The sequence below is a fragment of the Ochlerotatus camptorhynchus genome, unplaced genomic scaffold (genome assembly GCF_037179485.1).
Source record: "Ochlerotatus camptorhynchus isolate MF236.1 unplaced genomic scaffold, CSIRO-AGI_Acam_v1.1 ptg000768l, whole genome shotgun sequence".
NCBI classification, from domain to species: domain Eukaryota; kingdom Metazoa; phylum Arthropoda; class Insecta; order Diptera; family Culicidae; genus Ochlerotatus; species Ochlerotatus camptorhynchus.
The window spans coordinates 231,958-256,740 of NW_027041235.1; the positions used below are offsets into that span (position 1 = coordinate 231,958).

Sequence of the window (24,783 nt, forward strand, 5' to 3'; positions counted from 1 at the left end):
TGACGATATTTATGTATCTCTTTTTATCTTGATTGATGCTTTACTTTTAGTGCGCGTAGCAAGCTTCAAAGGCAAATGGCACAAGTATTGATGCCAAATGGCTTTTATTGTACTTTTAATAAAAATTCCATATGGTTTTTCTATGCATTCGTCAAATAACCTTTTTGCAGCAAGTCATTCTTGAAATGTCTCGAAAATACACTCTTTAGAACCTTCTTCAGGGTGGGCCAACTAGCCAGATTCTAGTCTTAATGAGGTTTTGGTGGATGTAATAAAGGCAAAGCTGTCTTGACCAGAGTTTTATGAATGATGTTTAATAGAAGCCTTGTAGTACTTCATAAAACGTTAAATATTACTTGGGTAGTAAAATAAAAGTAACGGCAATTTGAATGCAGAAACCCAAAAATTGTGATGCCCTCAAAACCATAGGATAGTTTTCGAATAAAATATTTGGTACACTTAATAATTTTTACCGAACTGACCTAACAAATATTTTGGCTGTTTTCGCTTCTAAAAGCGATTGTTTTGCAAAATTGTTGAAATCTTCATACATTATTTTGTTAAATAACTTTTTCCTCATAGGAAGGTGGCGCCATGCTGTCAGTAGTTATGAGTTCAAACCTGACAGCTTACGGTAGTCCATCGAGAAAAAAAAGCCCTTCGCAAGCAGCATTACACAAAACACCTTTACTGGAATCGCAATCAAATGCAAGCGCCGCACCGAATCACTCTCACTGCCATCAATCGACCCGACCGGACCAATTGTATCTCTCCGAAAGAGTGCAGTGCTCATGTTCGCCAGGTATGGTCATTTTGCTGCTTGAGACCCCCAGTCGAGAGTAAAGACCCCCAGATCCCCTCGTAAAGGCAATCGTGCCGAGTGCTGAGAAAGAAGAGAGTCGTCGTCGTCCTCGGATTGTGAATGAATCATGCGGAAAAAAAGCTCCCCCATCCACAATTTGAGACCGAGTGGTTCGCAACTCTCCCATACCTACTACCACTAGGCAGGAAAACCTATGCACGCTTTGCACGAAGGGAAAGATGTCGATCGGAGAGTCGAGGGAACAAAAAAGACTGTGGAAAAAATCCGAAAAGAGAAAGACTTTTTAGCATTACAGCATTGATCGCGGCCGTCAGTTCTGGTGGGAACTTTGCTACGAGAGGTAACGAAAAAATCGTACACCAGCCTTCGGCGGAGTTTGTATATTGTGATCAGATCAGACAGTGTGGGTTATTGTCATTTTTTTTTTCGCACAGCCAGGGAAAAATTTTCCTCGCACCAGCAGCAGCAACAGAGGCAGAAGCATCAGCTTCGCGGTGGCAGTGGAATTTTGCAGTCTTGCGCGAATTTATGATGATTTTTTGATAGGCAGATGAAGGAAAGCGTGAAATTAACCGATCGTGTCTGAATTAACTTGTGATAAAGAAGGTGAATCGACCGAAAGGCGATAAAAACGTGACAAGTGATTTTCAGTGTGGAAATTTGACAAATCAGGAATAGCTTCAATTCCGGATGTGAGGCGTTATTTTTGTGAGGAAGAGATGCCCTTAGTGAAGTGAAACCTTGCAAGAATTTAAGAAAAAGGAAACCTTACAAGTGAATCAGTGCGTACCTTAAGAGATCGAGTGTTACATTCTGCACAAACCAAACCAATTTTCTGACAACTTGATCCTGTGAATAGTGCTTCCCAGTGCCAACCATCATGAGAAGGTTGATCCTGTTCGTGGGCTTCCTGGTAACAGGTGTGCTGTCGCAAGGATTCCTGCAGCCGCCACCATTCAGACCGGTGAGTACAGCGCAAAGTGGGTGAGGAAGAGGGGGGTATTGGGAATGGACGGGTACTTTCTCCTTTTTTGAAGTGCTGCCCTGTTGTCTCGTCGATGGGTCCAAAACCGGTCCTTCCGGATAAGAAGCAACAGAGGCAGCTACCCAGAGAGCGACAGACACACCAATCAGTTGTTCAAATGAAACCGAAATTTATTCAACGATGCGATTCCCCATTCGCGGGAAGCGCCAAGCGGGAAGAAGACCCAACCGACGACGACGATGATGATGAGAAGGTTGACGAAGGTTGTGAAGACGATAGCAAAAAAATTGTATATTTTATATGCGACACCGTGAGGTTCAACAAGATCCGCTATTGGGGAAGCGCGCGCGAATAAAGTGAAATGGTGAAATGACTCGAGTCTTCGCAGAGAAACGGAAGTAGTGATGCCAGATGGTTTATTTTAAGTGGAATTTAAATAAATGCACAAATTCAGACACGATGGTTTGCAAATGTTTGGAAATTGCGGTAACAAATCTGATTATGCTAATTTATGCACCTGGGATGAACGTTTTCTTCGATTGGATTATCGGCCTTTGAGGTTGAAAGTTTTTGAGTGTCGATGACTTTGGTTACGGATAGCTTAAGAGTCTCTTTTCATATGTCATGCTTATGGATAAAAAAAAACTGGGTCAAGCATCAATCAACTCGATTTAAAATGGGTTGAAAATTATTGAAATTTTGGATCATTGCTATGTTTGTATTAAAGGAAAATCAAATAATCGGTGGGAATCAGAGACGTGATTAAGAATGACAAAGTTTAAAAGATTGATCTTATGAAACGTTTTAAAATTTTGTATAATTCTTAAATGTGTGTAGCTATGTAAAACCTGTAAGAAGAACTGTACTGTAATCCAGTTCTATTATTTAAAGATCATTCACAGACAACAATATTTTGCAATTTCCAATTTCAAACTGAAGCAAGTTTTTGAATATTAAATTACACGTTTAACGATTGAACTAAAATTTCCACGTTCAGGTCGATTATGTCGTCGTTTGTTGAAAATTCAATCAATTTCATTTTAATTTTACACTGCCGTATCAATGTTAATTTAACGTATTAAAGTTTTATTTGCTACTAGCTGAGTGTGCCCGGCCTTGCTCGCGATTCAATATTAGCTTGAGTTTATGCGCCAATTAAAAAAAAAACATAGTATATTGTACGTAGCCCCCCTCTTATCTAAGAGACTACCCCCTATTACCATCTCCTTATACCGCCACATGCCAAATTTGGTTCCATTTGCTTGATTAGTTCTCGAGTTATGCAGACATTTGTTTCATATGTATGTGAGCCCCTCTTTACAGAGGGGGCGGGGTCTTGAACCATCAAAAGAACCTTTCCCTGCCCCAAAAAACCCCTGCATACAAATTTTCAAGCCGATCAGTAGCCGGTTCAGTAGTTTCCGAGCCAATAAGGGTCAGACAGACAGACAGAAATTCATTTTTATATATGTATAGATTTCAACTAAGCCCAGAAAATTCATCATAATGCCAATTCTAAAGATACACAATGTTTACTGTGTTCCCATTGCTACAGAATTAGCTATGCATTTCGATGTTATTTGAATCTTTCAAATTTTAAAATTCGAATCATAGAGAGAAGCTGTTTTCAGCCTTGGCAAAGTTCACGATATTTCACGAAGTTCACCAAGGGCAAAGTTTGCGAATGAGTTGTGAGTTTGGTGAACTTAACTATTAACTTTGTCTTCATAATTTATTAACTGTGTTAACTATTAACTGTGTCTTCATAAATCAGTATTGCTTCCCAAACGCATTAAAATATACAAGCAAAGTAACTCGAGAATTCTTGAACTGCACGCACTTCAAATTATACAGCGAATTTAAGTGAAATGAAAAAAAGAATTCTCTGAAAGAAAAGCATTTCAAAAACAGATTTAATCATTAAGACACTTTCTACTAATGTTTTTTTATTCAGATGCACAGAAAGATCTCGTTTTTGGAAACACGACACTAATCTCTTTAAAATAAAAATATGCCATACTATCAAAATCAACTCAATGTTTCTTTTTTATATGTGTTTAGAAAGTTGAAGCTTGCAGTAAACATCTCAAAAATTTGCATTTTTTTGTATTATAGTCGCTTTAACACATTTTAGATCATTCGTGACTTTTCTGGAGATGAAATATGAACTCATGACCCATAGCGTGAAAAAAAAACAACAAAAAACTGCGTGTTGCTAAAATAAAGATATTCAATCAAAACTCATTCTAATTCAGTGGAAAACATAAGAGAGAGGAAATTAGCAGAAATGTGAGCAATAAATATGGCAATCAAATAGCATAAAATATTACATTCAGTAAGGTCTGAGAATATTTGAAATCGTTATGAACTCATATTCCTTCACGATATTTAACAAAAAAAAAAAAAAAACAAATGTTGCCATTATCTGGCCTTTAACTAGCAGTTTTAAGATCAATCATTCCTCGCTTTGATATGGAACTTTTACTGGTTAGATGATGGTTATCTAGTAGGTTTGATTTAAATAGCATACGATTTTCGTCGTACATTTGGAACCAATTACGTTATACGATATGAGGCAACCTTTACTCAACCTCTACACAAGCAAATCAGGCGAACTTAGTCAGCTATTTATGGCTGTTTGGACTGTTGGAACAAGCTCTTAATGCATTTCCATTTACGCTTCTATACAGCTGTTATCCTGCTGTTTAGTTATGTGCGAACTTGAAAGGCGCTTATTCAACCTTTTCCCGGTTATCCAATAATCACTACACAGCTTTCTCTTGAAACCGGGTTAAATGTTGTTTACACTTTTTTTTAGGGATTGATTGAGTTTATTCTGCTTAATCGAAATTAGTTATAAGCACACCACTAAATTATTTACCCTGCATCGGAACCTGGATTCAAACTCGAGACGACCGCATTTGGCAAACCTTGACACTACCAACTTCGCTACGCCAACATTTTAAGCTGACGTAAAATTTACATGCCTTTCTACAAAAAGATCGCTGAGTAGAGGCATAATAGTGCACATGAAACAATTTTCTCGACTAGTTACTTCAGCTTTGTAAAAGCTGTAAAACTGCACACGTCTAAAAATAAACCAAGTTGACTGTAAAACTGCTTCCTAAGTAGCGCTAACACAGTTTGTCAGCTGAGTACAGGTTGTTTAGCTGTTGAAAAAGCACTTTCGATATTTATGTTATTCAGCAAGAGTGGTTGGTTGTGTAGAAGCCTTGATGGCTGAGTAATATATTCACTTTATGAGCTTTGTTGTGCAGCTACAAGTTGAAAGTTGATTTATATTTGCATAGAAGTGACATTCGCGTTTATTTGGTGATGTTATTCAGTGCGACTGACAGATTGAATAATAGTTGTGAAAAAGTTGAGTGAACGCTCTCTAAAACTATTTTGCTAGCATCTGCTTGTAGCTGTATCTGCATTTTTCAACTACTTTACAGCACAATGCTGGAAAAGTTGGCTTATAAAGCTGAAAATAATAGTTGAGAATGCTATAAAACCTCTATAAAGCTTGCAAAGTGACTTAGGCTAGACTTCAATAGTGATTTTGAAGTCATTAGTGATTAACTTAGATGATAGAAGAAGCTGTGAAGTTGAAGCAAACAATATGAACTTAAATGGCATACTAACGCCCCCTGTTGGCAGATTCTAATCTGAGCCAGGCCTGAACATACTCATTACAGATAACCTACTTTTCGAAACTATGAAACTATGACATATTATAATAATAATTTGTATATGTAAGATGCAAGAAGAGGAGGTAAAGTTTATGTATGACACATAAAACCAGTCAATTTTGCTTTCATAGGGTCATAATAAGCTATTTGAGCTGTAATGAGTAATCTTCATGAATGAGTACTATTAGTTATAGCTAATCGCTAATTGTGACACGCTGGAAGCGAAATTGACAGATTTTATGTGTCATATCCAAACTTTACCTTCTCTACTTGCATCTTACATCTATAAATTATTATTATAATATTTCATAGTTTCATAATTTTGAAAAATAGCAATTTAGCTGTAATGAGTATGTTCAGGCCTGGTCTGAGCTACCCGTTAAGGTGGTTCATTATGAAAGAAGTATTTGCAATCTGAAAAGCCACCCTCCAGTTTGATTTCCATCCCCAAAATATAGGCCTTTCCAAAAAATGGTAAAGGTTGAAGAAGTGAATGGAAAAGTTCATAAGAACTCACCATGACTCACGAACTTTTCCCTTGGCGAACTTTTCCAACGCTGGAAGAAGGTTGGAGGTCGCGCAAATGGGTTAAAGTTTATATGGAGAATTTTGCCAATTACACACTTAGAAATTATTACCGGCTTCTGTAATTTTTTACCAAACTTTCAGCAGCTGAACGTTCGACAAACTTTTACCCTCATTGAAAATGCGGTGTCACTTAATTTTAATTTGAAAGCACTGTCAGCCTTGTTTTAATAAACGAGGTTGCCATTGTGGTGCAGTTTTCCTAGTTTTGAAGCTTTAAACCAAATGAAATAAATTGCCTAATTTTTAACGAACAGTTTAACTGTTGAAAGTTCGGAAAAATTACAGAAGTCATTCTAAGTGTGTAGTATGTGAGATTTTTGAATTTGGTTCTAGCTGTCCAAACACTGAAATTTTAATATTAAGTTACCACAACAACGATGTAGAAGCCACTGGTGAATTTGTGGTTGTCTAGCACATATTCAGCTATCAATGTACCCAATTTGACATTTGTTCGCATATTTATGTTTCTTGAATTGTTTCCAAACTGACAACATTAGGCTAAATGGCCATTTTGATACCAACAATCAATGATATATTGTTTATCTTTGATACAATTTTATCAGTTTTTTTTACTCAAGTGGCCCTCAAATATTATTGCAGATTTGGAAAGTGTGATAATTTTCCTACAACAATGGATCAAGAGTTTATTTGAGTTGCTCAAAATTATTTGGTGAGCGACTATGTTGAATTTCTCAACTACACTACTCAACAACTACTCACCAAAACGATTTGAGCCACTCAAATCAGAAACTATTGATTAATTCTTATAGGAAATTTAGCGCACTTTCTAAATATATAGGGGCAACTTTTCATTTTTGTGTTACTTGCATGAGGATGAGCATGAGCATGATTGACCGCCCGCGGATGATACTCCGTTATTACCAGATCTGCAGTAATAAACTCAGATAACAACAGAACTTGGAACTACCATGCATCCTCAATGTGTAAAAACGGAGACGAAACAGTCCAGGGCTGAAAGTCTAGTCAATAAAGATATTAAAAAAATGTGTAAAAACTGGTGATCTAAAATTAAACAATTCCAACGCCGATCGCGTCCGAATGCAGGTCAAAAAAGGATGGGGTTGGAATGTGTTGACGCGATACTCACTTTGTTGGAAGTCGAGGTCACTGGGATGTTGTATAAAAGGGTGCAACAAGGTTCGTTTTGGCAAACGGTACGCTGAATTACAGGGATGGGTTCGAGTGGAAAAAAGGCGGCTAACGAATCTTGAATGTGGAGGGGCATGATATTAAACTCATGATGTTCTGCTCAGTTAACAAAAACGGTCGCTCTAAGGCCACCGAACTCTTCATATCACAGCACACCACCGATGAAAACGACGACATTTTTCACAAAACACGATGAGCTAACAATGTGACAATCAAACTGGGCCTGGGTTTAATACCATGTTTGATCTGCTCAATAAGCAAAACCGGTTGTCTTAGGCAGCTGAGCCCTTCATATAAGAACACACCACTTATGATGGAGTTAAAGCTTTTACCGCTGAATCCCGACGGCAGGCCCCTTACACCAGAACTAGCGGTGGCGACGGACGATCCTCCAAACCCGGAGACACGAAGCTACGAAGAAGCACTTTCCTTCACTAAGATCTACTTTTAACGCGAGGTTTATTATTTCGGTTAGGTCTTTACGTGAGGTGGGAACAGAATGTACAAAGCGTTCATATTTTTCGTTGGTTTTGATAATTAGTTTGAATATTTTTCAATTACGTATTATAAGTCTAGTGCAGCGGACTCAAACACAACGAATCCAAATGCAACCAGCTTTGCTTTCATTTGATCCACTTCTTTCCTTTATTTAACGTCGGTCTCTGTTCCGCAATCTAGTGCGAATCACCGACGGACATCGATTGCCAACCATTGACGGCAATCGAATGAGCAGGAAGGCAGCTTCCACACCTGCGTAGGATATCGCACCCATTCAAACACACATGGGCCGGGACCAACGGCTTTACTTCCCTTCCAAAGTAAGACGTGACCAGAGATTTGTATGACTCAGAAAAATCCCACCAACCTCGGCTAGGATTGAACCCAGACCCATTGGGGTTAGAAATCAGTCACGATTACCACTACACCACCGGCACCGGCTTTCATTTGATCTATAAATGAACTTTGCGGAACATGCTTTCCGGAATTATTTTACAAAATGAGGAAAAGCTAAACTCACCGAACAATAAATCACGCATGATCGAGGCCATCTCGCCTGGATCAAATGGAAATCAACAACGATGATGAAAGTTTACAAAAATATTTTTAAACTGAATAAAACTCACCATGATCAATGTCAAATGGTGTAGACCACCTTGATTCAGAAATGGCAGAAAACGACCGGTCCCACACATAAAAAACTTATACGTTCTGAGAACGGCAAACCAATGTCATGGAGAACAGATCCAGCCATCTCTTCTTTTAATTTTAATTTTACTTACACAGTTCGAAAAAGTAGTGTAGAATTCTGTTACTAAGATGCAAATAAAATGAGCGTCACATTATATTACAGATCGCGTAAATGTATAAGACATTTAATGAAATATTCCTGATTTGGTATGCAACATTGCTTGCAAGTTGCTAGTTTACGTTAAAAGTAAGATTACATGCGTGTATGTTTGCATGCCTGGATGTTTACATCACCATCAGAATTAAAAAAAAATATCAAAAAACCGGTGTAACGTCATATAGAATGTGTCAATAGTTTAAACATGTTGAGATCTGTTGAGGATGTTTTATCACTGATCCAATCCAATTTTAAATTATAATTTTCAGTTGTTCTCATGAAAGAATATGAAACTAGTTAATGTTATTTAGTTCAAAACGTTATTATCCGCACTGCCTGTCATAATTCAGTTATCAGCGTAAAACTTTAATAACAAATCGATCAAATAATGTTGATCACAGGATTTGTCATCAAGATGTTTGCAATGATAACTTGTTGTTCAGTTGTTTTGTGATACCACCGACAAACCGACATGCCACAGGAACATTTCGTTTGTCCACAATTCGATTTGTCAAACAAGCGACTCCGTCTGTCAAACGGGTAATCAGATCTTTCAAACGAGGTGAGACGCAAACCAAGGCAATATAAATTTTACGTGTGTTTGTGCCCTTGCTCATGATATGACGCGATCGGATGAGTAGATGGCGGTAGTGTTTAACGTATTTTAAATACGGCGTCTTCGGCAAGAATTTGAATGTAGCTTGTATGAGCTGGAACGTCGGTTCGTTGGTGGGAGTATTATGTTGTTATAATTTTTGTTATGTTTACTGTTTATTCAATCACAATGATGTTCAGTTATCAAATCGTGATAACCGGGTATCAGAACTTTTAATCAATGTAGCATACACTGTAATGCTCGGGAAATTATTCGATGGATTGACCTCCAATCATGATAAGGTTGGTTGGGATCAAAAACTGGTTGGGAGTTCTGATTCTGAAACACGATTGTTTGCGTTTTTGTGGTGGCAACACAAACTGTCCATCTAGCCACGTATTCCGTGAAAGCTTTGCAACTACGCACTTGAATAAGGAGACGTAGTGAAGTGAAGGGACGAATTAAAAGAGATTTTCTTAACAACTTCTCCACGGTATTAATATCATTGACATTTAATCAATGGGCGTAATTCCATAGGCATTCTGCAGTCATGACTAATTCTAGAATGTATTCTTAATGCAATGGGCATTGCCAGGAGAAATTCTGGTGAATTATTTGGAGAATTCAAAGGGTATTATGTAAAAAAGTACATGCTAATCTTGAGGTGAATTGCATTGATATTGTAAGGAGAAACCCACAAAAATTCCTAGCGAAATTCTAAGCAAGATTTAAAATGAAATTTTAAGAAAATTCAAACAAACATTTCCAGACTTTTTGACCACAATTTCCATAATTTACTGACAAGAGCTCCAAAGAACTACTGATATTATTTCCAAGAGAATTACAAAACTAATTCCAAGGAAACTTGAATATGAAAAACAGCAACAAAGGAGAAAATCAGTATTTGGAAATCTGGAATGGAATCAATCTCCTCTTGGTAATGACCAAAAGGAGATTGATTAGGGAAGGTTGAATAGATTTCCGAAGTAATAAAGGTAGTAGCTATTGATAGAATTCTAAGGTAGTCCTGACGAAGAGGGGGATGCAAAGAGAATTCCAGGAAAACTCTGAAAATTAACTTGTGAAGCTATGCCATTGAAGGTTAGTCAGATACAATGAAAATATGTTTCAAGTATTGAATTCCATGACAAATGAGTTGCAAAGCAGATTAGGACTTGCACAAATCTTTAAGATTTTGTTGCTTGATTACTGTATTTTCAATATCCTGGGACTGGCCCTTTTTTCGAAAAATTCAATAAGTATCAATGATATGAGACAAACATAAACATTCACAATTTTCAACATTGTTCAGCCTCCCTTATGTCAGTCGGTAATGTCGCAGCTACATTCCCGGTCCGGTCTAAAAAAAATTCAGGTTGGAAAATTTCTCAACTTCCCTGGGCATAGAGTATGATTGTACTTGTCACACAATTATACTAATGTAAAAATGGTCAGGCATCGAAAGCTCTCAATTGATAACTGTGGAAATGCCAACTCCCTGTCTTTAACATTTGGAGAAAAGAGGGCGGGCTCTTCTCCCCACTCATTGATACATCCTCCTGTTGGATGGCCGGTCTTTGGACCGGTTGTCTGATCCTTTGGTTGAAGGAGATTCTCATTTATCCCGTGGATGCACGTGGGCGATGTTGCCTACGGATTCACCCAACCCGTTTTTGGTCCTTCATACAATGGCAGGTTGAGTACAATTAGAGGTTATTAAACTTGATCAAGTCAAACAGTGACGATAGTCCTCAGTCTGCCGACAGTTGTCTTGCTAGAGTGAGTGGTGGTTCCATGTCAGCATCATATCGTCAGATGGCGCAATGATGCATGCTTTTTTATTTCGCAAGATAGAGTTTAAGAATGTAAAATTTTATGAAAATTTGCCCAAGACATGAAAGATGTACTTTTTCAAACAACTGAGATCCTCGAAGAATAATAAAATATGCCTGAAATTTAGGTTTTTAGTATTATATTTTGAACAATCGCTTAAAATTATACTTTTATCATTTTTCCGCAATCAGCACTGATCAATTTAATCTTTTTTAGATCAATGTTATTATATTACTGTTTTGTTGTACTGAAAAAATGTCAGATAATATTTAAAATACATGATCTCTTTACTGAATTTATTTTCTCAAAAATGAGAGAGTTTTTTGCGCGTCATCAATTATGCAAAACATACATCAAATAGACTATAATTCATTAAAATATCTCAGAGATATATTGTGATATATTGTGATATATTTGATATGTTTGAAGATGTACATGTCTACAGCAATTTTTCATAAAATTTTACGTTGTGCAACTTTGCCAAACACAGCAAAACTCTATTTTGCGAAAAAAAATGTTGCACTGTGCCATCTCTGCGAACAAAACTTTAAATATTGTTATCCATCAAATTGTAGCCTTTTTTATTATAGTCACTTTAACACTTTTGGGTCATTCGTGACTTGTCTGGGGATGAGATTTGAACTCGTGACTTTGGCGTGCTTTGGCAATCCCAAAGCATGTTTTCCTGCTTTATTTCATTCCTTGCCCAAGTAACAATTTTGGTTTTATGAAGGTTCTGTAGACCATGATTTATGCTTTAAGAATGCTATAAAATCTCTATAAAGCTTGCAATCCTAAGTAACACAAATTCATAGAACATAGTAGTAAACTGCTATGCAAACTCATCATGAAGTTATATAAACTGTTATAAAACATGTGTGTTGCTTGGGATCTTACTAGGGTCGAGTCGCGAGTCACTTGATGTTGACAGCCAAATAAATAAATATATAAACAAATGAAATAGGATCAGGCTATTCGGTCAGAAAGAAGAAAATAACTTAAATGAATAGTGGACAAATGTCATTCAATCAATTCCTTGGTGCTATAACACTATTTCCGGATCATTTATCATTACACAGAGAGCCGATAGGTGATGCTTGAAACTATAATTCACGCTGAAAGTGTAAAAATGTGTGATCGAATACTTAACAAAAGGAAATACCAGAGCCGGCCGCTTGCAAGTAAACTAAGAACTGCATAGAAATATATTGACGTAGTACTGGCTTTGTTGAAAGCCAAGAAATCCTCTTCATTACCAAGAGAAGTCACTGGGATGTTGGATAAAAAAAAAGGTTTGCACGACTCGTTTTGGCAAACGATACGCTGAATTGAAGAGATTACTCATGTTAATAATGAAAGCGATACGACCCTAATGATTTTATATTGTGAAGAAGTCTGGGAATGAACCTACAAACTTCTGCTCAGTATAAAAAAAAAACGATCGCCATTAGGCCACCGAGCCCGTCACATTCAAACAAATCACTAATCTTCGAGGTGTACTTAGTATCATTCAGGCCCTGTGACGACGTTTCGTTCGTCATAAAGATGTTTTGAAATGTACTACAGGGTCTCAGAATGTCTAAGCACGATTAAAAAAAAATAATACCGAAACTCTGTTTACAGCAAATTCGATGTTTATTTCGTAAATATTCATGTTCTCTATAGTATTCTCTTACAGTTAAACGTAGAAAATCTGAGATCCGATCAGTCATAAGCCAAGGAGCGGATTTTTGACCTCACGCTGCAGCACAGATGCATTTTCAACAATTTTGGATACGTTTTCCTAGTCTTTCGCAAACTTTGTAACGGAATCCGCTTTACATGTTTCCGCAAATATGCTTTGGTCAGGGCCCAAAAACATTCGATTGGCCTGGCCTGGAGACAGTTTGGCGAATTCATCTCCTTGGGTACGAATTGGACTTTGTTGGCTTATACTAGGCTACCGTGTGTGGTTAATCATCGAGGTGTACTTAGTATCATTCAGGCTCCGTGACGACGTTTTCTTCGTCATAAAGATGTTTTGAAATTTACCATATATATACGTCCTCTGAATTATCATTTCAACTCATTTATGACATTTTATGTATACTTTTTCAGTAGAAATAATGAAGATATTGTAAAATATTGTCATGTCAGTTTGCCATGTTTTGTTGTGGTATAATAAAAGTAAGATGCGCATTTATATCACTTTTAAATATCAATAAATAGCGCACATTTATAGAACATGCCCAGTGAAGTCGAAAAAAATTCCATCCCGAAAGGTTTCCTTGGCTAGACTGCCTCCGGCTTGGTAATATCGTGCCTTATCTGAGGCCCCATCTGATTGCAAACACTCCCTTAAAAAATGAGCAACCTAATGAAACGATATTAACGAATCTATAATGTGGAGGAGCCTTGGCCAGACCCTTCCATATTCTGCTCTATTAGCAAAAGTGTTCACCATAAAGTCTTCAAGCCCCCCGAGATTATAACACATTAATCGAGTTGCTTTGAATGTCATGCCAATCCGGTGAAGTTGAGACCAGAACTATTGCACAAAACGAAGCATCAGCAGAAAAAAAACTGGTAGATTATTATTTATCATACGGACCAGTTCAGACTGAATTCTATAACAATTAAGTCAGATTTTTAATGTTTTACAGGACTGCTGTTTTAGTTACTTGTGATATTTAAATTTTATCAAATTGGTGTTAAATAATATGCATCTTTAATTGTGGCATCAATTATGATTGAATTCACTTTAAATGAACGCTTGATCTCCCTTACTATATTTTGAAGGTATCATAGAGTTTGGGATGGTTTCAAGTAATATTATGGTACTGGTATGGTAAAACTGACCAAAATATCTTAAACTTTTCTAACTGAGAATGTTAAGTAAGAGATAATATTAATTTTTATAAAAATGAGTTTTTAACAAGTTCCAATATACTGTGAACATATGTTGACATACATTGATCAGCTTAAGCTTATGAAATATGCAATGTGCTGTTTATCAGAAAGTCAAAGATTATTTCTCAAGCCAGGCGCGAACAGATAGTATAACACGCAAAACGCAGCTTAAGTAACAGGCAATCAAACTCTGAAACGGACTCCGGCATTCCGCCAACTTGGCAACCCAGCTCCCGAATGCGGTAATAAAATACCGTCAACAAGACTGTTTTTTTTTCTGCTGCTGTGATTGCGACAGCAAAGAAAGAAGTACCTACCTGCCTACCTACCTGCCCGTCTGCCGGCCTATCTCCGAGAAGTAAACGGCAGTTGCGGCATGTTGCATGCATCGCATTTCTTCTTCTTTTGACCTTTAAGGTCTTTTCGTGTATATAGTTTTCACTTTTGACGATCGTGTGATTGTTGGCGTTTTTGGTATTTTTTATTTCGCGTCTCAACCTTCCGTTAACCCTCCCTTCCCCCCATACTTGGAGTAATTGTAATTTTCCTCGTTGTGAATTTATCGTATTACTAGACAGCGGCAGCATCAGCAGGTTATCTCAGAGTTTTCGGATTCGTTTTCATTTTCGATTCGATGCTACCACAGCTGAACCCAGCCTGAGAGCTGTTTGGTTGGGTGTCTTGGTCGTACCGATGTGTCGCGTAAAATTATCGGAACATTATTTATTCGCATGAATTACCATCGTCGTGGTCGTTGGCGTCGTCTTCGTAGTAGTCGTTTGACGTGATGATTAATGGAAGAAAATTACGGTGGAATCGAAATCAACGGAAAAAGTCACTTGCCAATGCGAAGATGGCAAAAATATTGCAGCAATGAACGGGAGAATTATCTCACCCACTACCGCCGCTGCGAGTCCGTGGCCGTGCACAAAATTGGATGAACGTTGTGAACAGTCAGAGGTTGCATAAGATGGTGGAAGGAGAAATTTTAAGAAGGTGAACTCTTTTGGGGTCAGCACTGGACATTGGTGGTAAGTTGATCATTATATTGATGAATTACCTCCGGCGAACGGGACGGGTTGGTAACATTGGATTTTATATGCACTACAGAGGTCGTGGGAACACTTATCGCTGGTGTTCTTTCGTGACTCACTAATGAGGTGAACTCTGTTCAAAGAAATCAACTTGTTGGCAAATCACACTAAATCTCTTGTACTTGGTAATTACATCAAAAATTAAACTCGAAGCTACTACCACTGGTTGTCAATTTAGAGCTTTCTAGGTCTAAACCATGATACGAGAAGACGAACATATGAACGAAGAGTATATTTTTAAACTACAATCCAAACTTTCAATCAGATTTTCACAGCACGTGGTGGCGATAATTCACGAGTAAAAATAACTTCTTAAAGTCACCCAAAAATCGTCAACCGAAATTACATTTAGTCAAAACGTGCGTTGGTAATATGTACGTCAGCACACCCCGGTTCACTTTCATCTCAATCATCGCTTTCATTCCTGAGTCTTGTGTTAAGCTCTAAAACATTCCACCATGTTTTTGGCTCTCTCACAACTAAAATACTACCTGTTTTCGGTTCCGGTAGCCACTTATTGGTCATTTTCGTCGTCAGCACACAATTGCTAATTCAAGGCGTGTACAATCGCAAATCACTGTTTAGCTTGATTATTTGCGAAACAGGAGCAGTTTTTGGCACGTTAGTCAGCCGTTTTCGACCAATGTCTTCAAACCGAGGTTGTTGTACTACCTTCAGCAGATATCTCTTTCTCATACAGAAAGAAAATTTCCCCGGGGCTTGGTTCCGCCGATCGGTGGTGGCAGCACGCAGATAAACATTCAATTTTTATGACACTTTCGTGATGCCTTCCCTACTGCGCTGCTGTGGTACTGATTTTAACCGAAGCGAATGAGGAATGCTAAAGAGGCGTTTTTAACTCCGCTGTCACTTTCAAAGATTCCCGGCCGAAGCGGTTGCAACAAAGTTTGCTAAAATGCCGACCACCACACAAAGTCAGGTGTCATTTCCGACTCTATTGAAGTTCACGCCAACGGACTAGGAGCACCGCAAATGGGATTGTTGCTAAATGCTAGCGAGCATCATTCAAATTGCTTCGAGCTTATTGGAGCTTCATTTGGTAGTGCTTGACAGATGAATCGGAAAAGATTGGCACGTTTACCCATTGCAGAACCCGCTGGACGCTGCACTAGATGGAAAAGGAGTAATCATGTCGCAATGGATTGATATCTTCATGGGACTTTATCGTTGGCTATAAGGTTGAAAGTAGTAAGGGACTGCTTCAATTGAATCATGGGTGAAATGCTTATGTTGGAGTTTTTGAATTTGGTGGAAGCCATTACATTTGCTGTATGAAGCATATTCAGAGGATGTAATAAATCCATCCCTACACGCAAAACAAAATTCTCTTACATCTAATATAAGGGATGTAAGAGAATTTTGTTTTTCGTGTAGGGGCGCTGCATGCAAACAAAGAAAGCGTCTCCATTCTTACTGTGGCACACTTTAGTACAAAGACTAAAAATGCATGAAACAGTATAATTGAGAAAGGTGAGGAACCTTACTAAATTAAACCCCGTAACGTGGGTAGATCACCTCTTCGCGAAGGTGCGTTACACAGCAAAAAATAAATGTTAATATTACAACCAAGAGGATGCACTTCAATCATGTTGTAAAGCTCATGTAATTTTTATGGCCACAAAAATAAACAAATGCAGTAAAAGCAGCGTAATGTCAGTTCATACTCTGTATTAATGATAATTTTGTCCTTTTTGGCGAGTTAAATTACACCATATTTTCGACACGATTGAAGTGCATCCACTTTGATGTGAAATCAATTTTTTTTTTTTGCTTTGTACTAGTCGTGACGACTTCAAACTAGTGAAGCAGTTTTTTTTTTGTTGACGTAGAACTACGTCTTAAAATATGGTTGGTGGAATAGTGTTAGGTTTTGAACTCTTGTAGCTTTGTCATTTATAAATGCACATCGTTCTGTTTGAACCTGAAAATATATTTTTAAAAAAGCACTGTTGTCGTGCCCCTGCTCATTTCTGCTTCGGACAGCGTGGCACTTGGGCCTGCAGTAAGCAGGAGCAAGTCAGCGGTTAAAGGTCGATCACGGCGTGATCACCTTGACAACCAGTGGTGGGCTGGAAGAGACTTTGATCCCGTTCAACTAAGGGGCTGTTCATTAACTACGTAGACAGTTTAGAGGGAAGGGGGGTTGGCAATTATCCGCGGCCCATACAAATTAAAAAAAAAGTATGATCAATTGTCTACGCAGGGGGAGCGAGGGGGTTGGGGCAAGAATTCTTAAATACCATTTATGTAGTTATTTAACAGCTCCTAATACGAAACGTGGAAAAGTTATTTATTTAAAACACCACCCTCCCTCCCTCCACCCCTCCCCAATAACGACACCCTGAAAAAGACATGGTCTTTGTCGATCACTTTTTTCCGGGAAATAGTTGCTAAGCAAATTACAATTAAGTAATTAATTCCGTTAATTTTTTAACTACCACCGCCCAGAGAGCCAAAACATTCGAATTTGAAAAAAAAAATCGCTCGCAATATTTTGATATTATTTTGACGTAATTTACCACCAACTGACTGAGTAGTAAAATGATGTGGGTAGTAAAATGATGTTTGATATTCTAATTTCTCAACTAGTTTACAGAATACCCCTTTAGGGGTGTGTATTGTTTGAATTGAAAAAAATGTGAAATTCTACCTAACTACGAGTATAACTTAACCTAATACCCCGTTCACATCACGAACGCTGTCTTTCACTGGAAACCCTATGTATGAGTGCTCATTGCAAGACAGCCTATGTTACGTGATATAGGCTGTAATGTGAACGGGGTATAACGTGCTAGATCACGTATGAGCTGATGATTTGATCTCAGACAGGTGTCTCTGAACCTTTCCAGGATGCATACTCTCCGTTCTTCTAATGTCTGAATTCCAGCCAGGAGGTGGATCTCAGAATTTCTAGTTCGTTGGGAACTGTTTAGGATCATCCTAAGGATCTTGTTCTGAATCCTTTGGAGTTTGAGGTGATGGCATTTGGTGCAACTCTCCCAGATTGGCATCCCGTATTCTATTACGGGAAGGATGATTTGTTTGTAGACAGCAAGCTTATTTTTCAGGGATAGGGTAGACCTCCTGTTGATGAGTGGATACAGTGATCTTATCAAGATGTTACACTTGGTTTTGGTTTTGTCAACATGCTCCCTGAAAATCAGCTTGCTGTCTAGTGTTAAGCCGAGGTAGACTACCTCTTTCGACCATTCCACCACTGTGCCGTTCAGGCAGATCTTATTATTCACCGATGGAACAAGTCTGGGAGATTTTTAATGTGTGGAAAGAAGATGACCTGAGTCTTTGCCGCGTTTATACGGATCTTCCAGCTGTTGAAATATTCAAACAGGACGTCCAGGCCTCTCTGAAGTTTGTCAGTCAGAGCTCCGATGACCCTACCCTTGTAGACGATGGATGAGCCGGCATATCGGAGGTGAGCAGGTTGAATAGAATGGGACCAAGGATGCTTCCTTGTGGAACCCCAGCACCGAAGTTGAAAGCATCTGATGTGATGCCATTCAGAGAGACTCGGAACGTGTTGTCAAAACCTGGGGCCTTCATGTTTTTAGATGATTGAATATAGGCCAACAGTTCGTCAGCCGTAATCTCGGATTCCTCGGAAAAATATTGGGAATCTGATGGAAGTTGGTTGCGTTTTCAGCAACCTCAGCTTCGTGAGGGCTGACGATGTTTTGTACGAGATTATGGGAGCTGACGAAGTGGTGACCTATCGCGGCTGCCTTATCTTCAAGAGTTATCAGATGAACCACCGGGTCGCTGGGACTATCCAGTGGTGTCAGTGGTGGAATGGGTCTTGGCTTATTTTTAAGGATTCTGGTTAGTTTTCAAAAGGGCTTTGCACAATCTGGGACAGAGCGGATCGTGTTACAGTGAGTCTTAAGGACAGGCACACCAGACCGTTGGTACTGCCTTCGGATGATGTTACGGAGTCTTATAAGGTCTTTGGTAGATCTGTCAAGGTTCAGAGTATTACTCAGCTGTCTGGATACTGTCACGTGTTGCTCCCTGACCCGGAAAATCGCTTCATCAATGGAGCGCAAACACCGGTCGATGTCGTCGGTCGTTTCTGGGTGGACGTCATAGTCGATACTGGTGCCAATACAGTATTGGAACTGCGACCATTCTACCCAATGGTAGTTTCGCCGTGATGCTTGGGACTTGTTGATTGAGGAACCCACTTTAGCCACCACCGGATAGTGGTCCGAGCTGAGTTCCTGAAACACGACAGGTTGCGAAATGTTGTTGCCCATGTTGCTGACACTCAATCGGGTGGGATTAACCGGACTCAAGATGTTGTACTGCGCTTCCTGCAGATCGTTGTTCAGGATGGTGCCGTTTTGATTGCGCCGACTGTTGCCCCAAGCTTGATGTTTAGCATTCAGGTCACCAGCGATGATGTATTTTTGCCACCGCCGAGTCAGCTTGATGATATCTCGTCGAAGGTCCGCTGCCGACCCATCCCTGTTGTTGACTTGTTTGGGGCAGTAAGCCCCATGGTGATGGTGATGGGGCCAAGCGGTGTGCCAACTTCAACCCCGATGGCTTCGATAATTTTTAGTTGAAAGTTCGATAGCAGGTGGCAGTTGATGTTACACCTCACAGCAACGGCTACTCCCCCTCCTCTTGCACTGGTTCTGTCGTGTCTCAAGAAACGAAAGTTCGATAGGTAGATGTTGACTTCCGGCCTTAGATGGGTTTTGTTGATGATGGCAATGTCGATCTCCTTGGCGTTAAGGAAGTCAGGTAGTTCAATATGCTTGTTCTTCAGCGTTCCAATTTGCAATCTTTAAAACTTCACGATCCATACTTAAGGCCCAAGCGCAATGGCAGTGGAAGCGGAACGGCAGTGGCAGCGGAAAAGCCCGATCTGAGTAAGCCTACTTGTCGGATTGAAAACTAGTTACAACCAAATCGACTTCGGTTAGGCATCTTGATGTCATTTGTGACAACTGTCAAACTTTCCGTTTCCGTTCCGCTTCCGCCCACATTGCGTTTGGGCCTTTAGTAACAAGGGACATGGCAGCATGAAGCTGTTCAGATCTGGTCTTGCGCAGGATGATGCTGACCTCTGCAACGAGTGTCACAAGTTCCTCCGAGATAAATGGGGAATCGTTGACGGACTCACTGGCATACGATAAACCAGGGGAAGTGGAGGGACCTTGGTTCGGCTGGGCCGCTGCAGCTGATCGGCGGTTGGGGCCGCTTGCTCTGTTGGAGAATACCCAGCGGGGGTGCTAAGGGCTCGTTGATTGTTGAGGGGAAGCGGTGCTAGGTTCGGGACTAGTCGTCGGAGCTGGATTGCAGGGTACTGAGCATCGGTGATAGCCGCGGGTGTACCTCCACACTTGTCACAGAGTGGCTTCATATGACAATTTTTCGTGCCATGGTCGTAAGAGAGGCAGTTTATGCACTGCGTTACATCACGGTGTTGAGTTCTGTACGACTGCGAAGAGATGATGACTTGGAACAGATCCCGGATGTTGTCCTTCAGCCCGGCAAGTGTGAAGGAGCCCTTGATAAAGTGACCCAGGTATAGCTGGTCCCGGTAGCTGGTGTTCGGCAAGGGTCGCCGATTCATCGGATACACTGCCTCTGATTGTAGATCAAGCCGCTCCAGCTCAGCCTTTACAATGGCCACCTCGAATAACGGCAAACCTCGCAAAACTACCTTCAGTGGCTTCAGCGATGGCAAATCATGCGTGTAAAAATCCACCTTCAGGAAACTTCCGATAGCCTTGTACTCCTCCAGGGTGGAGCACATAATTTTTGTTCCGACGCTTAAACCGAGGCTGTAGATTGTGATCTGTCAACACAGTCCTAAGCTGGTCCTAAGCAGTCCTAATCAGAAATAGTGATAATGATGATGTTTTTCAAGAAAATGCGAGTTTTGCGGATGTTGTAAAAAGAGACAGTCGTGCTAGTAAAAGTAAACATGTTAGTAACAGCAACAGTAAAAATAACAGTAACAGTAACAAACAAGATAATCGTAAGACTCGTCCGGTCATTGTGATTAAACCGAAAGAGTCCAAACAAGCTTGCGAAGACACTCGTAAGTTTTTGAAAACTCAGTTGGATCCAAAAACACACAAAATCAGTAATTTTAGAAATGGTAAAGATGGCTCCATTATTGTTGAGTGTGCAACAGGAGCAAATGTAAGTGATGTCAAAAATGGTATTGAAAGCAATCTGGGTGAAAACTATAGTGATGTTGTTCCCACTTCGGTGCCGAGATTGAAAATAGTGGGCATGAGCGATCAGTATTCCTCCGATGTCTTCATTGACTATTTAAAAAGTCAAAATGAAGACATCGCTATAAATGATGTAAAAGTAGTTAACATGTTTGAAAATCCACGCTTCACGTACAACAAGTTCAGTGTTGTGATTGAAGTCGATTTCGATACGTATAAATGTTTGTTATGCGCGAAAAAAGTAAATGTAGGGTTTGATCGGTGCTCTATAGTTCCCGCGATTAATGTATTGAGGTGTTTCAAATGTGGAGAATTTGGGCACAAGAGCATGGATTGCAAAAATTGTGAGAGATGCTCTAGGTGCAGCCAACAACACAAAACATCGGAGTGTACGTCAACTGTATTGAAATGTGTTAATTGTTTGAAAATGAATAAAGAACGTAAAATGAACTTGGACGTCAACCATGCCGCATTTAGTCCTGAATGTTTGCTCTATAAAAGACTTTTTGAACAGAAGAAAAGCAGCTTGCGTTTCAATAAATAGCAGCCAAGGTCCAGGAATGTGAATCAATTTGATTTTTTATATTTGAATATTGCGGGGTTGTCAACAAACTACGTAGCATTACGTCAGATTGTTGAGGAAAAACGTCCACTTTTAGTTTTATTAGCTGAAACTCATATTGTAGAAACTGAAGCTTTTGACCAGTATAGTATTCCGGGATATATTGTTGCTGCTTGTTTATCACATTCTAGACACACTGGCGGTGTTGCTATTTATGTCAAAGAATCAATTCAATTCGACCTTCGAATCAACGAAGTTATCGATGGTAACTGGTTCTTGGGCATTACAGTTGTGCGTGGCATGAAGATGGGTAATTATGGTGTTTTGTATCATTCTCCCAGTTCTAGTGACCAGCGTTTTGTTGATGTTTTAGAGAACTGGCTAGAGACATTCCTTGATTCAAGTAAATTAAATATATTAGCTGGTGATTTTAATATTAATTGGCGTGACAACCATAATTCGAATCATTTGAAGCGTTTAGCTGATTTTTTCAATTTAAAACAAACGGTAGATGAGTATACGCGTATTTCCAGGCACAGTAGAACTTTAATTGACCACGTTTATTCCAATTTTGATTCCATTTGTTCAGTTCCGGATGCTGATTTGAAAATAACCGATCATGAGACCTTAGTGATTAATGTATTAGATAATATCAATAATAACGATGACTTAGTCAAATTGAAGTGCTGGAGGAAATATTCGAAACAGGCTGTTTCAAATCTTGTTGAGAGAAGCGTGGATTTTCCATTCGCGGCCGGTAATTTAGATGAATCTGCAGCTGTTCTAACTAACACTTTGAAAACGTGTACCAATCAATTAGTTGAGCAAAAGTTTGTTTCTTTGAAAAACTCGAACAGCTGGTACAATTTGGAACTTTTGCGTCTTAAACGTAAGAGGGACAAATGGTACAAAAAGTTTTGCAGATCAAATAATGATAATCATTGGAATAGGTACACAATCGCGCGTAATAAATATTCACAATCGATAAAACAAACTCGTTGTGAATATGTCCAGAGGAAGATTGATCAGCATCAAAACAACAGCAAAGAGTTATGGAAAATTTTGAAATCTTTATTAAAACCTAGTAATTGCAAACCGCGGTCCATAACTTTTAATGGCACATTAGAACAGTCAGAACCAGTAATTGCATCTATGTTTAATGATTATTTTGTCGAAAGTGTTTCATTGATTAATCAATCCATTGAATTGGTCGATGAACCTGACGAAATAAAACAGCCAGTTAATAGTAGTTGTAGATTTGAAGGTTTTCACCAAATTACTTTAGATGAACTTAGAGTTATTTGCTTTTCATTAGGAAAATCGGCTGGAGTAGATAATGTTAATTCTAGAGTTATTCAAGATTGCTTTCATGTCATTGGCCACATCTTGCTGGACCTTATTAATGAATCTTTGCAGACTGGACATGTGCCACAAATTTGGAAGGAATCCTTAGTGGTTCCTATTCAAAAAGTTGCTGGAACGATTAAAGCCGAAGAGTTTCGTCCCATCAACATGTTGCACACATTAGAGAAAATTTTAGAACTTGTTGTTAAAGGCCAGCTGGTGGAGCATTTGAATAGCAACTCTTTGTTGATACCAGAACAATCAGGATATCGGGAAGGTCATTCCTGTGAAACTGCGTTGAATTTGGTGTTAGCAAAGTGGAAAGACAACTTGGAGCGTAAAGATACGACTGTTGCTGTTTTTTTGGATCTGAAACGCGCTTTTGAAACAATTTCTAGGCCCTTACTGTTAAGTACAATCAAGCGCTTTGGAATTACGAGTACTGCTTATAAATGGTTTGAAAGCTATTTATCTGACAGAACTCAACGGACTGTTTTTAATGATTCTGTTTCCAGTCCCGTGGGGAATAACCTTGGAGTGCCCCAGGGAAGTGTATTAGGGCCTCTTTTATTTATTATGTATATTAATGATTTGCGACGCGTTTTACGATTTTGCGACATTAATCTTTTTGCAGATGATACTGTGTTATTCATTGCAGCTAAGGATTTAGAAGTTGCCGTCTCACATTTGAATGAAGATTTGCGTTCTCTAAGTAGATGGTTGAAGTGTAAGCAGTTGAAATTAAATACAAGTAAAACTAAATTCATGGTAATTTCGCGGAACCGAGTAAATGATAATGTCTCCGTGGTAATTGATGATGAGGCTATTGATCGCGTTCGGGAGATTAAATATCTTGGCGTGATTATTGATGACAAACTTAAGTTCAACTCTCACATTGACAATGTCATCAAGAAAATTGCCAAGAAGTATGGAATTCTATGTCGACTGAAAAACGATTTAACTATTGCCAGTAAAATACAGCTATACAAATCAATCATCTCTCCTCATCTAGACTTTTGCCCATCCATTTTATTTCTAGCCAATGAAACACAAATATCGAGATTACAGCGTTTGCAGAATAAAATAATGCGTTTGATTTTGCGATGTAATAGATTCACTTCCTCAACTTTGATGCTGGACGCTTTAAAATGGCTGTCAGTGAAGCAAAGAATAGTTTATTTGACTATGGTGTTCATTTTTAAAGTAGTAAATGGTTTGCTGCCTCGATATTTGTGTGATCGAATTGAAAGAGGAAGTGATTTTCATAGATATAATACTAGAAACGCGGATGAAATAAGAACACCACATTTCTTGACTTGCGCTTCACAGAATTCATTGTATTTTAAAGGAGTAAATGTTTTCAATTCGATGCCTAGACATATTAAACGTGCAACAACATTAGCAGAATTCAAGAGACATTGTATTTCACACGTTAAAACTGTCTTTTGAACAGTTATCCAGTGATTTTTATTTTTTTTTTATTTTTATGAATGGACGAAGTATGTATCTTGACAAAGTTATTTATAACGGATTATTTTGTATGAATAGCTGTCATAACGACTTTTTAATAATTATTGTAGCACTGCAAAAACTATTTTGTTCGCCACGATGGTGATGATGGATTTTTTTT

General features: G+C 38.9%; 1 protein-coding gene across 1 annotated transcript in view; it reads left to right on the top strand.

The window, feature by feature from the left end:
- The first annotated feature begins 1,141 nt into the window (after nucleotides 1–1,141).
- LOC135714971 (uncharacterized) overlaps nucleotides 1,142–24,783 on the top strand; it is a 236,930-nt gene continuing 213,288 nt past the window's right edge. Inside the window, exon 1 of the mRNA XM_065238373.1 lies at nucleotides 1,142–1,787. Coding sequence (XP_065094445.1) covers nucleotides 1,704–1,787 — 84 coding nt within the window. The 5' untranslated portion in view covers nucleotides 1,142–1,703. The remainder of the gene's footprint in view (nucleotides 1,788–24,783) is intronic.